We start from the raw sequence: 15,246 nt of genomic DNA, 5'->3' as shown, positions 1-15,246 counted from the left end.
AGGCTGTTGGTATCGGTAACTTCTGGAGCTCCATCTTGCTAGCAGGGTATCGTCTCCGCTGGTAGTGCGATGCTGCACCGCGGCGACGCCGAGAGCGCCGCGAAGTGTGAGCGGAGCCTCGGCAAATTAGCGACCGCCAGATTAAGGGGTGAAGGTCTGCACATAAATGTGAGGGAATTTAAAAAATCTATGCGGTAAAATGAGTGCTACTTGAGCAGGCTAGTTTCTTTTTGGGTTTTTTTGCGCTCGGCAGGCATGTGCAATAAAAAGTTTCATGAGAACAATTTATTGGTATATAGGCCCAAATTAAGCCGCTCATTTGAGCGAAGCAATTTCTTCCTGCCTCTATAAACTCTGCTGTTTACATGTGAACTTGCACCTCCGCTTTAATGAACGCTTTTCCCACAGGGGCAGTGAACGTTGCTTTTCCCGCGCAGACCTGCCGGTCAGGGAGCGACGCGGGGCTGAACTCGTTCATAGGAAGCTCATCCCGACCCTCCCTCCGGCGCGGGCAAGCAGCTGAACCATGTCACGACCTCATGTATACAGCCGCCGGGGTGAAGTGCACAGCAGGGCTTTGACCTGACTAGCGTGACTCCGCGCTATTGTGTCCAGGGGAGCAGAGGCGCTAGGGATGGCCTCACATTGTTTGTTTGTTTTTGGTTTTTTGTACAGGGGTCTGTTGAGTCTGATTTACAGCCCACTCCCCTTTGGACCGGAGACAGGAGGTCTCGCAAGTACCGGCGATACTGAGATCAATGGGCTGCCGTTTCACGGTGCACTAAAAACACTCAGGAAAATCAATGGCGGTAACAGGTATGTAAGTTAGCGCAGATATTACAGCATCACTTAACGTCACCGTGTGCTGCGCCGACCACCGCCGATCTTTAAAAAGGCTTGTATTTTGCAGCCGTCATATTACTTTATTTACTAATAACAAGTATTAGTTTAAAAGCCATTATGCCTTTCCATTAGGGCTGGGGCAATATTTCACCATTATCGTTTACGGCATCGTTTATAACGGTATTGAACTGGGATGAAATTAAGTTATTGTCATATTGCGATGGATGTTTTTTGTTGTCTAGATAAATGATAACAACAATCCATTAGTCAAAGTGTCCCACAACACGAGGTCTAAAATATCTGAGGGAGTATTATTTGAAAACTGGCTTTGGTTCGATATCGTACTTTGCGTCATGCAATAGTTCAATACGATGAACGTCACCTGGATTCTCAAACGTGATATTTTTGCATATGTAAGCCGATATTGTGATATACTAATTTTGTGCAAAATTTCTTACGATTATCGTAATAACATTTTCCATATCACCTACCGGGTGATATGGAAAATGTTATGCTGCTAATTTTCATACTACAGGCCTCATATTGCTTTTACACCTGTAACTGGCGTGGGATTCACCACAGCAAAACTTGCAGAAATCAGGGTCAGGGATCTCCTGTGTAAACGCTGTGCAATGGCACTCGGACCACATCAACACTCTCCTTAAGCAAAACAGTGCCAATGCATTAACAAATAAACGTTATCTCTCTTCACACAAATGTCACTCTGAATTACTCGCGGCCGGGCGCTTCCACAGGTCTCGACGTGGCAGCTTTCAAATTAATTATGCTTTATATTTAGCATAACATGGCTACGGGCACGGCCCCTAAACTATTTCACAGCACAACTGTCCACATGCATAGTGTGTGACAGAGGGATGAATAGATCCACAGGCAAAGACAGGCCAACCTAAACCGCTTATAGGTGTGCCTTTAAATCGTGTTCGAACACACTAAGCCATCCAGCATGGTCCGCATTAAAGCCAGGAACAAAAGGCGAGAGTCAAGCAGATGTAGGCTCTCCTCCCTGAAACCATGATCCGTCCTGATAGGCGCATAATGAGAACCAGACCAGTGTTCACACCATAACACACACAAATCCCCATTCATTATTCATGGCAGATTACCCTCTTCATTAAGGCAGAGGCAGGGTCCAAGGGACTGAGAGAGAGAGAGAGCGAGAGAGAGAGAGAGAGAGAGAGGAGAGAGAGAGAGAGAGGAAGTCTGTTCTTGAAAATGCTGCTGCCATTGGGGATAAGGGGAAGTGAGGGAGGGTCTGGGTTGCCTCCTTCACTGAGGCTAAGTCGGACTGTCAGGCTAACAGACATTAAGATAGGACAAAGACGGCCTAAAACCACAGGGAGGTGGGGCACATTCTACCGTCTAAAGTTCAGGTCCCGGATGCCTGCAGCCCTGCGCACTGCTTTGATACAGTAAACACAATGTGGCAACTCCCCTCTGCAGGAGGCTGGATAATGTCAGAGCCTATAAAGCTACGCCAAGACGGCTGCTGTCAGGCCACCGTCCTACGCCCCCATTACAGTGAAGCCGGCTTCTGCATCACCGTGCCTCATTTCGTAGTATGATGTCAGTACTGGTCAGTATGCCACTACCCCCCCCCCCCCCCACCAGTATCGGTCAAGGTTAATAGACACTCCGGGTGTCAATGGAATTAATCCCTCGTCACATTCGGTGCATCCAAGTGGTAAGCTGAAGATGACTTTGATAGCGTAACCGACCGTGATAAATAAGCCCGCGTATCCTTTTAAAAACGAAACCACTTCAACCCTCAACGCTCCGTTTGGGTCAAAATGACCCGATTTGAACTTTCGACCCTAAATATGTGTGTCAATGTCATTGATAGTTAATTGAGACGAAGACTCTGAGGGTTAAGTTGCACGGTATGTCTCGGCGTGATGGGCTCTGTGGGTTATGTTGCGTCGTCTCGCTCGACCGCTAAAACGTCAGAGCTTTTCTATGTAAAGAAAAAGAAAAGCAAAAGCGAGCGTGATACAGCTGTCATGAGTGACCGGTGACAGTTACAGCTGGCAATGCGTCATAAGCTCTTAAATCAGGGAAAGCCAACTCTCCCCTGGAAAACGGCTCGAGTGAATAACGTAAATGTTGGGAAGGATGGGCGCGTTGGCGACGCTTGGCTTTGACATGTTTTATGGTGGTCGTCCCCCACCCAGACGGGGCAGAGTGAGGCCGTGAAGGGTCTCTTCGGTGAGTGATTGATGGTATGTGCTGTTGTGAAACGCTCCGCCGGTGCCGAGCCGGGAGCTTTGTACAAGCGGACAGGTGTGAGGGATTACCTGTTGGTGCAGACCTCTGCATGAGGGAGGCTGCAAGCTCAGACAGGCAAGATGGCTGGCCTGTTTGAATGCCTGCCCGGCCATACAGGAACGCCATGCCAGAGCGCTTACCTTAATGTAGAACACCGCAAACGGACAACACAATCATTCTTGTCCCTATAGCAGTTGAATAATGACGACTATAATCATTTCTAACAGTTATTCACTCCAGTCATTCCTTCAAGGCCAGCACGCGGCGGTGCTGACGCGTCAAGGAGGATGCTCCTATTCATTTTAATACACCCCCCCCCCACACACACACCCACACACAGAGTGGCTAGCCTTGGGTCGATGTGTGGCTTCTCGACAAGCCTCGACTTCTCAGGACTCTGTTCTATTCCCAGTTGTCGACACGGCTACAGACCACAGATGGGGAAAAGGTGTTTGCTGGTTTTGCAGAGCAGTGCTAAACACAGGAGGCATCAGCTGGCGCTTCCTGTCTGTGGTACTTGACGGCACTTAACTCAAGCCATTTGACTCGCCGCTCTGCTTCTGTGCTAACAATGTGCTTGCTTTAAGGCTACAATCCTGAAAGTTGCCGTTTTAAGTAAACTTGCCGACACGTAGAGAGACACGGGTATTTGCCCCGGTGTTGGGCCACTCCAAGTCCCAGAGATCCAGTGGGAAGGAAGTCACCGGTGCTGTTGTGTCAGCACCTTACTCAACGCCATCAAAATAAATAAAATAAGATAAAAAGGTTGAAAATGCGTTTTAGCCATTGATGCTTTACTTCCTCCCCAAAGTCACCGCTACTTTTTCGTCTGTACTTGGCTGCTAATGCAAGGAAAACACCCTGTGTCGCTTTCTCCAGGAAAGTCCTACTCATCTATAGCCATTGTTTTTTTTTTTGGGGGGGGGGGGGGTTCCCCCTTTTTCTCCCCAATTGTATCCGGCCAATTACCCCACTCTTCTGACCCGTCCCGGTCGCTGCTCCGCCCCCTCTGCCGATGCCGGGCTGCAGACTACCACATGCCTCCTCCGATACATGTGGGGTCGCCAGCCGCTTCTCTTCACCTGACAGTGAGGCGATGTAGCGCATGGGAGGATCACGCTATTCCCCCCAGTTCCCCCCGAACAGGTGCCCCAACCGACCAGAGAAGGCGCTAGTGCAGCGACCAGGACACATAACCCACATCCGGCTTCCCACCCGCAGACACGGCCAATTGTGTCTGTAAGGACGTCCAACCTAGCCGGGGGTAACACGGGGATTCGAACCGGCGATCCCTGTGTTGGTCGGCAACAGAACAGACCCGCCACGCCACCCAGACGGCCAACCATAAAAAATTTTTAACAGCAAAAGTGATTATTGTTCGGCTAATAGCCATTGCCACACACTATAGAACGTAACAAAGGGGATATTGATCTGCGTGTAAATCTCAAGGAGTGTAGCTTGAAACCACTGGAAGACCACATCACTATCCATTACCCGGCGTTTTGCCCCAGTAAACCTGCTATAGGCTCATCGCAAAAGATAAACACGATAGAAAAAACAAATACTCAGTTCAACCCAGGTCACTGAGAGCAGTCATTTGATAAACAGCACGGCAGATGGTACGGTGTAGTCTCAGCAGAACATCGCAGAACAGGCGCCGATGACACCAGTGGTTATGGCACCTATCAGAATGAGCCGGTGGTGATGCTGCAGAGCATCCATGAGCCTTAACGGTCTACGCAACACTAAAACAACTCGTTTCCACTGAATACTGGTGTACTCGGACACATCCGAGTCAGTCATCCACCCCTGGTGCTTATCTTGACGTTTTAGCGCAATCTATACGATCTATACCTTGTGGTTATAACTGTGTTATTACAACCATGGGTCGTCATAGGCATGGCTATGTGATGTGATACGAGTCACAACCCCCCCCCCCGGCTACGCCCTTCCACCTTCTACTATAAATAAATTAAATTCAAATTCCTCCGCTGAGGAGAGGAGGATTTGAGCGAAGGACATATTGAGAGAGAGAGAGAGAGAGAGAGAGAGAGGGAGAGAGAGAGACGGACCAAAGCAACATGTAATTTGATAGTAGTTTTTTTTTTTACACAGCTTTTGTTTGATTTTCTATAGTTTTTGACAGATCGCTGCTGGTTGCCGTTGACTGGAGCGTTGTCCAGAGCACACCGAGCTCATCCCAAATACCTGCAGCCGTAGCCCGTCCCAACATATCCCCCGGATTCTGGCATTTTTTTGAAAACCTTGAGAACCGGGCTGTTTTGTCGACCTTTAAAGTTGCGATGAGGAGAACACGCTTCCCTAAGCAAAACGACAACACTTGACGGACGTTATATACGGACGCCGCCTCCTAATGCTCGCGGGGCCGTGTCAGGTTGGCCACAGTAAGCAGTCGCACAATACCCCTGTTCATTTGGTAATTATGCCTGACCTGCAGATACTTGACAAAGCCACCCCGGTCGAGCTGCCATTCTCGGTATGGATTTACTTGGATTTACAGCCATTATAGTCTAAACACACAGACTAAACTGAAGCAGTTCATTCTGTTCAGCCACTCCAACATTCCTCTTTTTTCTCCCAGCTCTTAGAATGAACAAGTACCCAGAGGAGAAGATTGATTTTCCTTTTTGTCGTGGTCGACAGTAATGCCTGTAATCCTTTACAACGTAAAGGGCGCTCCTCTGAAGAAAGCCATCGCCGATCATATCAATAAATAAACGCGGGCGTATCAGAACGAAATAGTCGCCCCTTTCTGTCGAGGGCCTTTTCGTTTAAAGGGTATCCCTGTCCTGCGAAAAGCCAAGGATCGACAACACCGTGGGGCTAGATAAATGTTATGTCCAGCCTCTATCTGGCTGTCAACCCAACTCGACTTGCCAAGACACACGGTCCACGGACAAGCCCTTGCAGAAAGCCCGGGCCCCTCCGAAGCTCTCATCACCCCGCGCTCCCTTAAAACCGCACCTTATTTATAGGTGAAGAACGGCCATACGCGAGGGCTGCCTTGCACATGGGGGAATAAATAATGCACAGGTGGGTCAGACGGGAGAGGGGGGAAAAGGTCAGGGTAAACTGAACGGCCTCGCGCTTTGTTTCTCCGGCACTGCAGGAATGCCGAGTCCACAAGCGGCGGTCCAGTTGGTGACTTAACTGCATAGGAAACGGCTTTGTGGAAATACCACGGTCCAGTCTCCACCAAGTGAAGGCGCCGATGACACTTACTGTAGGCGAAGGTGAGGCGCGGAGTGACATCATTATCGGTAGCAGCTATCGGAACAAAGCAGAGGAAGAGGACAGTGACCGCTGGGAGACAAAGAAAGGCCATTTTCATTGTCCGCTCGGCCCCTCGGGACTGCCAGCCAACTCGACGTGTTTGCCTTTCAGGATTTGGGGGAATTCATGAAGAGCTTCTTTCTCTCTCCCCTGTGTTTGTTTTTTCTATCTCTCGCTTCCTGTAGGTCTGGGCTCCCTGAATGGAGGACCTGTGCGCTGTTGTGAAAGTTAAGCCGCAGAGCTCCTCCGGGGGCTGCAGACGACAACCGGGCTTGGAATGACGACCTCTGACCTCGGAACAAGCCTTCCAGGACAGCGAGCCTCCTGGAAGCGGGGATCTGCAGAGACACACAAAGGAAACGTTCATTCAGATCAATACACGTACAGCACGGGGCAGGTCATGCAGGATCCATCCGCCCATCCATCACCCCAACCGCTTGTCCTCTCTTTATCGCTCGAAAATCACGTAAAGAAAATGAAAACTGCGAAAGTTCCAGCGCGTCGTTTACGACTGACTGTGAGCGCAGACACACTTCTCAGCCGCTATTCAGTGAGACAAACAAAAAAATAAATAAAAGCATATGCCTAGTGCAAATTCTTTCCTCACCATTTACGCTTAACTTTGAAAGAGACCACTTTTTATGGCCACCAAAAACAGACAATCGTCCGGCCACATAACAATCGCACAACGCAGGAGCGGGAAACAAAAGCATGACAGGACTCTGACCTTTTCCCTAAGCGTTGCCATCACACACACGGAGTTGTGCGAGCCAGCTGACTGTTAGGAAGGGTGAGCCGGTGCTACGTCTGTGGTAATCTCTGACGCGGCACTTAGCTAGTACTACATATGGATGAGCTTCTCTGCAGGGTGGGTTTGTCCGTGCACAATACGAAGGTCAAGTTAATTTGATAGGGGTCAACTCAACACAAAACAACCTCAGGCCCCCAAACGTGTTATCTCAGTATCTGGACTTGATGCGCCTGCTCCTCCACTGTAACAGAAACAGGACGAAGGCAACTGTTTCCTTGAAGCCATAGGTGATATGCCATGACCCAAAAAGCCCCTGATAAGAGCTCACATGACTGGACCTGGAAAGTCTCCGTCCTACCTTTGCGACGGCATAAGCCCTCGAGTTCACCAGGGATATGAATGAAAAGTGCATCTTGAACAACAGTTGGCAGCTTTAGTTCAGAGTTGTGTTGATCCCTAAGAGGCAAGAGGTGTTGTCGATGGAATAATAACTGATTAAATTCTGATTTCTACAGGATAGGAAAATTATTGCCCCCCCCCCCGCTCTCAATTATCAGGAATCGGGGACACTATTTGTCATTTCACTTGCACACATGAAATAAAACAAGATATTGTTTCCCCCCAGCCCTCAGCACTGCAACACAAAGACAAAAACACATATCTAGAAAAGTACAAGAACACATATCGAACTACAAAAAAAAAAAAAAAAATCACTGTCCAGGAGAACGAACGCCAGGATGACTGTCGGGACTGCCGGTCGGCATGGGCTAGCAGTTAGCTTAGCCTGCCCCCTTCCGCGTCCTGTCAGACCGCCCTCGGTGTTTCCCCCTAGGGTGCAGCTCTAGGCGGGGCCGTGGTCCTTGGGCCCACCGGACGCAGCACACCAGCCTCCCCCGAGCCGATCCAACGCCAGCTCTCCCAGCCGGACACCTTCAACACACCTCCCCCGCACTCCACACGAGGACGACACTAAAAACACAGCCGATGCTAGGCGAGGCGGCCGCCAGACCGCCCCCCGTGCCATCGGAACCGCTTGTCCACATGGGCCAGCAGCCAGCCCAGCCTGCCCCGCCTCCACATCCCGCCCTCGGTGTTCCCTCCTCGGGCGCCGCTCCGGGCAGGGCCGTGGTCCCTGGGCCCACAGGATGCAGCAGACTAAGCTCTCCCAGCTGATCCAGCACCAGCTCTCCCAGCCATCAAATGAAGACACAAACTTAGACACACACCTGGACGGTACTGGGTGAGGCCGCCACGAACGTAAGTTCGCACCGCCATCTTCCCAGACCGGTACTGGGTGAGGCCGCCACAAACCTAAGTTCGCACCGCCATCTTCCCAGACCGGTACTGGGTGAGGCCGCCACAAACGTAAGTTCGCACCGCCATCTTCCCACACCGGTACTGGGTGAGGCCGCCACAAACGTAAGTTCGCACCGCCATCTTCCCACACCGGTACTGGGTGAGGCCGCCACAAACGTAAGTTCGCACCGCCATCTTCCCACACCGGTACTGGGTGAGGCTGCTGCGAACGTGAATTCGCCCCACCATCTCCCCACTCCTCAATATGGATCAACGGATGTGATCAAACCTGAGTTTTTATTGTGCTTGCTCTCTAACAGCGTGGACCCACGCCATCAACATCTCCTCTGTTGATAACTGTTGGGAAAGTATTGGCACAAAACCACAAGACAAATATGAACCTTAATGAAGGACTTGTTTGGTATGCACTGGCACATCTCAGTGCGGCAGGAGGCGAGGGGTAACCTGAGCTAGACGCCCCAAACATTAGTATGTTTTCATTAGGGAGGAGGCTTTTAAATACAGGCGAGAGGGAGGTTTAATGTGGTGTGAGGCATTGCAGTCAATGGCAGGGTGATGGAAACGAGGGAAGCAAGGAAGAGTGTTGCTGGTTTCTATCAAGTTACCCAGCCAGCCCTACAGAATAATTACATAACCACAGACTTCCTTAAACCCGAATCGGGTGAATAAAAAGTTCAGCTAGAATGAGCGCCACAGATGAAACGGGCTCCCCTCCATCTCTGTATTCACACACCGTAAGAATCGCACGGGGGATACCTGCATAACATGTGTGAAGACCCCCTCATCTGCACCACTGATGGAAATGACTCCTTCGTAGTCTTTTTGTTTGCAGCTCTTTCTTTGGTAGAGTAAACTCGGGGGGGGGGGGGTTCTTTTGTAGCGTGGCGTTCCCCTCTTTTTGTTGCTCCCTTTGACCCGGGATCGTCGCTTCAGCATCACTTTGTTGTGGAGGAAGGATAAGTAAAGGGAGCCAATGAGTAAAAAAAAAAACACAATTATGTGAAATGAGTTGGTTCTCTGTTTTATTGTATCTACTGGTTCACTTTCAAAACCCAGCAGTTGCTTCGACGGCAGTGGAACAGCAGTTAAAGAGATCAGCATCGATAAAGCTTCGAGCAACGGTGTGGGAAGCCTCGCCGTGCGTCTGCTGCTCCTATTTCCAACTGGTATAGAGAAGAAAAAAAACGTTGGCATACTGAAGGATGGACCAGGACAGATCGCGGAGTGAGAGGCTGGGTCCCTATTTGATGTACTGACACTGCTGCCTGCCAGGAGAGACTGTGTGCTTGCAGTGGCCTGTGGCGTGCAACAGACAAGGCCGTGGTCATATCCTCCACCGGCAGGGAGCACGACCAGCAGAATTACTTAAGAGCGAGACGCCACTTGACCAGCGAGCAGGGAAGCTAGCATCAATTTTGGGTTCGTATGACAGACGGAAAAAGAGACCCGCACGCATCAGGCTCAGTCCAGCTGAGATGCACAGAGAGAGAGCTCAAGTCAGCATGAACGAGAGAACAAGGGCCCCTCTGACGGCGTGGAAATCTACATGCAACCCTGCACTCTCCCGCTCTCCCCTGCATGCTGCATAAACAGCCCACTGAATCATCCCTTTCACTCACCGAGCCTTCGCAGATTTCATTATCTCCTCTGGCCACGATACCGCTGGCGACATCGTTCTTAAAGATTAAAAAATCAAGATTTCATATTTCTGTTTCGAGAAGAGTGGAATTATTACAGATTGGCTTATTGTGCTTTTGGATGGGTGGCTGGAGGGGGGTACTAATACTCGGTTGCACAAAGCACCCCCACTTTATGACTGACAGTTGCGACGAGAACAAACATAAACACGCAACGAACGTAACCCCTGAAACGTGCAGCTCGCTATCAGTCGGAGTCTTGTGTGTCGATCTCGACCGAAACTTACGGGAGAACTTGGCTCGGGCCTTCTTTGCAGAGAACGAGGCGGTCCTGCGAAAGCGGAATTTATTCATGAAGCACAGATATGGTTATCGGGCTTTCTGTTGAGGTGCATTATATCGACTTGTGCCCGTCATACTTTCCCACAAACGATACTTGCTGGCGGAGTCGAGAACAATGGAGGAAATAGGGTTAATATTTAACTAAACAAGGGAATTCCCGGGTGCCCTCTACCAGTCGTTTCCCAGAATACTGCCTCTCCCTGGTATGAAACCACCAGGAAGCTGTATATCATTGGAACAGAAGAGCCGGTCCAGTGACAGCACTACTTATAAGACTCCGAGACGAACATAAATATAGCCGCGGTGCTTATACCGCCGAAACAGGTGGCGCGACCATTACGACTTGCCATTCGAGTAGTAGTAAGGAGGGGTCAAGGCTTGCTGAATTCCACACACACCCATGCCGACTGGAAAACTGTTGACTGATAAACACAGCCTCTCTTGGCACGCCTGTCATCTTTGCAAGCCACCTGCAAATAAACACGCACACGCACCAGCCGCCGGAGCCGAACTACCTGGGTAGCCCTCGCCACCGGCTCCCAGATGTGGCCTTCAACCCAGGAGCGACACGCCGTCCATTCGACCCGCTTGGCGTGTCCTCAAGTGCTGAAAAGCCGGCAGATGTGAGCACGGTGTGGACAACAACATCTGTCAGGAGAGGCTTTAAGGGAAGGGTGAAGACGGCGGGTTTGAACAGGGGGGCCGACTCACCGGCCTGCGAGGGAGAGGCGTTGACGCAGTTCTCGCCCGGCCCTCTCAAGTCATTTCACAATCACTCACCCGCATTCAGGGCGACGATGACATCAGCGAGCATCACACGAGTCACGTGAGCCCTTCTGTGCCGCGAGTCGGGTATCGGGTACAGCGGGGCGAAGCGACAAGAGCGCTTCCGTGACTTTGGCGGCGACGTGGCGGTTTTCCACATTGTCTTTTCGATACCGCTCGCATTACACCAGCCCACACCGTCGCTCGTGAGGGCGATTCTCTAGTTTCCTCGTTCACTGGAAATCCTGCAGCCTGCATTTGTGATTAGGTGACTGAGGAACCTGACCAAAAAAATAAAAATCCCCTGTCTTTCTTTCCTACTCGACCCATTTTAAATCCAATCCCCAGACCCAACTAAGAGTAATTAATGGCTCATTCATCCATGAGTGAACCATCCAACAGTAATTATGACCATATGCTCTTCCAAAGTCCTTTAATTGGCTAATTAAAATCTTATTAAACTATTGAACAGAGATAGGGAACGTTTTGAACTTAAGGTTCAGGTGAGGTCAACTCATCAAGCCCGCTTCACCACCGGGGCTTGTGGCACGTGGCCGGGGGTCGTTAATTTCACCTTAACGCGCCGGCTGCCTTAAATGTGGCAAATGTGAAGCTATCAGTCAGCGGGTGTATTGATAGATTAATTTAATATATGGCCGTGAAAGTGGATGAGAATATTTCATCACCTCTCTTTGAAAACCCGTACAAGTGCCTAAATCAGCCGGCGCTCAGAAGTGAAAATATTCGAGATGATATTCCGTTTCATTCCGTTTCCCCTTTGTGCAAATGTCCATAACAGATGTGGAGCCGGCAGAAGCAGCTCGCCGAGGAAATGTAAAGTAGCCGCGCTCGGTCTGTGGCCAGGCCTGCGATCCCCATCAGGGTGGAGGTGGGTGAAGGCAGACCAGCAGGGGCTCCTCATTCGGACAAGCGATCGTATTATTATTGGAAAGCGGGAAGAGGCGAAGATGACCCACTTAGAAGGGCGGTCGGACTTGTTTTTTTTTTTTTTTACTCTTTAAAGGTGAAAAGGAAAAAGGTTGATATTGTTGGGAAGGACTTCTCCCGTCAAATCTAACTTCAGCATATTAGTGTTTCGCTGGCACGTGTTCTGCATAGATGTTAATATTCCACCGGGGGGGCTTACTTCTGGGAAAGTCGCTTGGTTTGAACCGCCGTATCCATCTTACTGGACATGTCAAATGGTCAAATGACAAATATTAGCTGCTGAGGTTCAGTGACGTGTTTTCATGTCAAGTGATTTTGGCCCAAGTCTTGAATTTTTGACGGGGGGGGGGAGTGTGGGAGACTTCCAGCTTTTCATTCCTGACTTTTTCCTGGTACTCACGGCTAATCGCCCTGTCAAAACACGCGAGACAGCTCATAAACCCTGATTGAAACTTTTCATGTTTCGTCATGAACAGATAAATACGTGAGGGATTTGGGCGAAATCTGGGAAAGCTCGCACATCTTCCAGTAATCTTGGATTTGTTATGAAAAAGTCCACTGGAAGCCAATCTGCTTTTGGGAAGTATCGTATCCGGTCGATCCTGCTGAGGCGTCCTCTTTCGTTTCCAGGGCGAAATCTTTTTCTTGTTTGTCCACACCTCACATTGTGGACATTACTAGCTACGCCTGGAAAACGAGGGATGCAGCGAGGGCAGCGTTATTTAACACGGCAATATTTGATGATATTTGACTGTTAAGTGAGCCTAGCTTACATGTCTGTCCCTTTTATCGGTGGGTTCTTCCATCAAGAGCAATTTGAAACAAAATGGGGGCATCTAGGTAGCATAGCGGTCTATTCCGTTGCCTACCAACACAGGGATCGCCGGTTCGAATCCCCGTGTTACCTCCGGCTTGGTCGGGCGTCCCTACAGACACAATTGGCTGTGTCTGCAGGTGGGAAGCCGGATGTGGGTATATGTGCTGGTCGCTGCACGAGTGCCTCCTCTGGTTGGTCGGGTGCCTGTTCGGGGGGGGTGCGACTGGGGGGGAATAGCGTGATCCTCCCACGCGCTACGTCCCCCTGGGGAAACTCCTCACTGTCAGGTGAAAAGAAGCAGCTGGTGACTCCACATGTATCGGAGGAGGCGTGTGGTAGTCTGCAGCCCTCCCCGGATCAGCAGAGGGGGTGGAGGAGCGACCGGGACGGCTCGGAAGAGTGGGGCGATTGGCCAGATGCAGTTGGGGAAAAAAAGGGGGGAAAAAATCAACACAAAAAAGAAACAAAATGGCTTTGGCTCCAGCTGGTGCATCCCCCCCCCCCTCCCCGACATGTTCAAAGTCTGGAAAGTCTGCGGTTATGTAGCTTTTGTACCGAGACGCTAAATTTGAGATCATCACTACTTGCAAGTGAGGGAAATTACAATTTTGCCCATTTGCCCTCACCTGCTGTAAGAGTCAAAACACTTTCTGCAGAAATGTTGAGCATCAAAGAAAAACAACCGGGTCAGACGTGATCTTCGTGCGGTCAGAGCCACTGCCGAGGCACATGGCTTTAATGGGCAATATGTGGACGGAAGCAGCATTTCTGTCAGCGTTCCTGCAGTGAACCTGTGCTGAAGTCGACTAAAAGCCACCAGCTTGACTACCACACAACGTACTAGTGGCTAGTGATCAGCCGTTTTCCAAATTCCCCGATCCACTTCAGAAACTGTTGACACCGGGGCATCCGGGTAGCACGGTGGTCTATTCCGTTACCTACCAACACGGGGATCACCAGTTCGAATCCCCGTGTTACCTCCGGCTTGGTCGGGGTATGTGGGTATGTGTGCTGGTCGCTGCACTAGCGCCTCCTCTGGTCACCTGTTCGGGGGGGGACTGGGGGGAATAGCGTGATCCTCCCACGTGCTACGTCCCCCCGGCGAAACTCCTCACTGTCAGGTGAAAAGAAGCGGCTGGCGACTCCACATGGATCGGAGGAGGCGTGTGGTAGTCTGCAGCCCTCCCCGGATCGGCAGAGGGGGGGTGGAGCAGTGACCGGGACGGCTCAGAAGAGTGGGGTAACTGGTCAAGTACAATTGGGGAGAAAAATGGGGGGGGGAGGGGACTGTTGACACTCTCAGGATAGTTAACAAGGCCACTGACTCTGCACAGGCCTTCGTTAGCTTACATATCAGACCAGTCTTCATATTTAAAGTGCTAAAAAGAATATATGGAGTAAGAGCTACAAGTAGAAGAACAAAAATGCATCTTTTTACTGCTAATAATTCACTGCTGTTCAAGATATTGGGGGCTTGATGGCTTTACAAGGGGTCCCTGCATCTGCTCGATCCAGGTGAAGGACTGTTGGGTTTTGGCTGCTGTAAGTAGGTCAGGCCTGTTGAAACACTCGCTGCCGTCCTTAATGTCTCCACTTGTTTGAATTTACCTTGCCGTATAATTCCTTCTGTGTTTGCTATTGTGAAATATTGACTTTGGTAGACGGAGTTCTGATAAAATGGCAAAAACATTCAGTGCTTTATCGCTCTTCTTCATGTTTTGCCTCGGAGCGAGCTTGATTTGTGATCGGAGCGTCTGGGATTAAAAGGCAGCACTGCCGTAGCTGTTAAAAAACAGAAACACAAGCAGGTCTTATTACAGTATAAATGCTGTGTACCATGCACTCTTCCTAATACTTCACTGCAACGACATTTCTACATGATTTGTATGAGTCGCGTTTCGCTGAGGTGAAGGAATACCTCAGATGTCCTGCAGGTCGTAATCTCTCGTCTTTTTCCAAGGGAAAATATCCAAGAAACAAAACGTATTGAGAGTAATTGTTTGGGATACTGTTTGGGGCTTTTAATTGCTCAGATTGATTTTGTATATGTTATTCAGCCAAGAATAATGAAGGAATGCGTTACGTTGGAATATGTTAAACACAGAATTCCCAAATTGTTAAAAAAAAAAGAAGCAAAACCTCCACTAAAAACAAGTGCTTTAAATCGGTCGGATATTGAGCATGATTAGGGGTTGGCTCCTCCATTGGTAGCTGTTACCCGTGTCAATTCCAGGACTATTCATCAAACT

The 15,246-nt window shown here is 49.9% G+C and overlaps 1 protein-coding gene across 1 annotated transcript in view; it reads right to left on the bottom strand.

The window, feature by feature from the left end:
* sema4ba (sema domain, immunoglobulin domain (Ig), transmembrane domain (TM) and short cytoplasmic domain, (semaphorin) 4Ba) overlaps window positions 1-15,246 on the bottom strand; it is a 51,523-nt gene that overhangs the window by 28,116 nt on the left and 8,161 nt on the right. The window contains exon 2 of the mRNA XM_056281480.1: window positions 6,370-6,758. Coding sequence (XP_056137455.1) covers window positions 6,370-6,478 — 109 coding nt within the window. The 5' untranslated portion in view covers window positions 6,479-6,758. The remainder of the gene's footprint in view (window positions 1-6,369; window positions 6,759-15,246) is intronic.

This window comes from Lampris incognitus, chromosome 6 (assembly GCF_029633865.1).
Source record: "Lampris incognitus isolate fLamInc1 chromosome 6, fLamInc1.hap2, whole genome shotgun sequence".
NCBI classification, from domain to species: Eukaryota; Metazoa; Chordata; class Actinopteri; order Lampriformes; family Lampridae; genus Lampris; species Lampris incognitus.
This window is presented reverse-complemented; position numbering and strand designations above follow the sequence as displayed.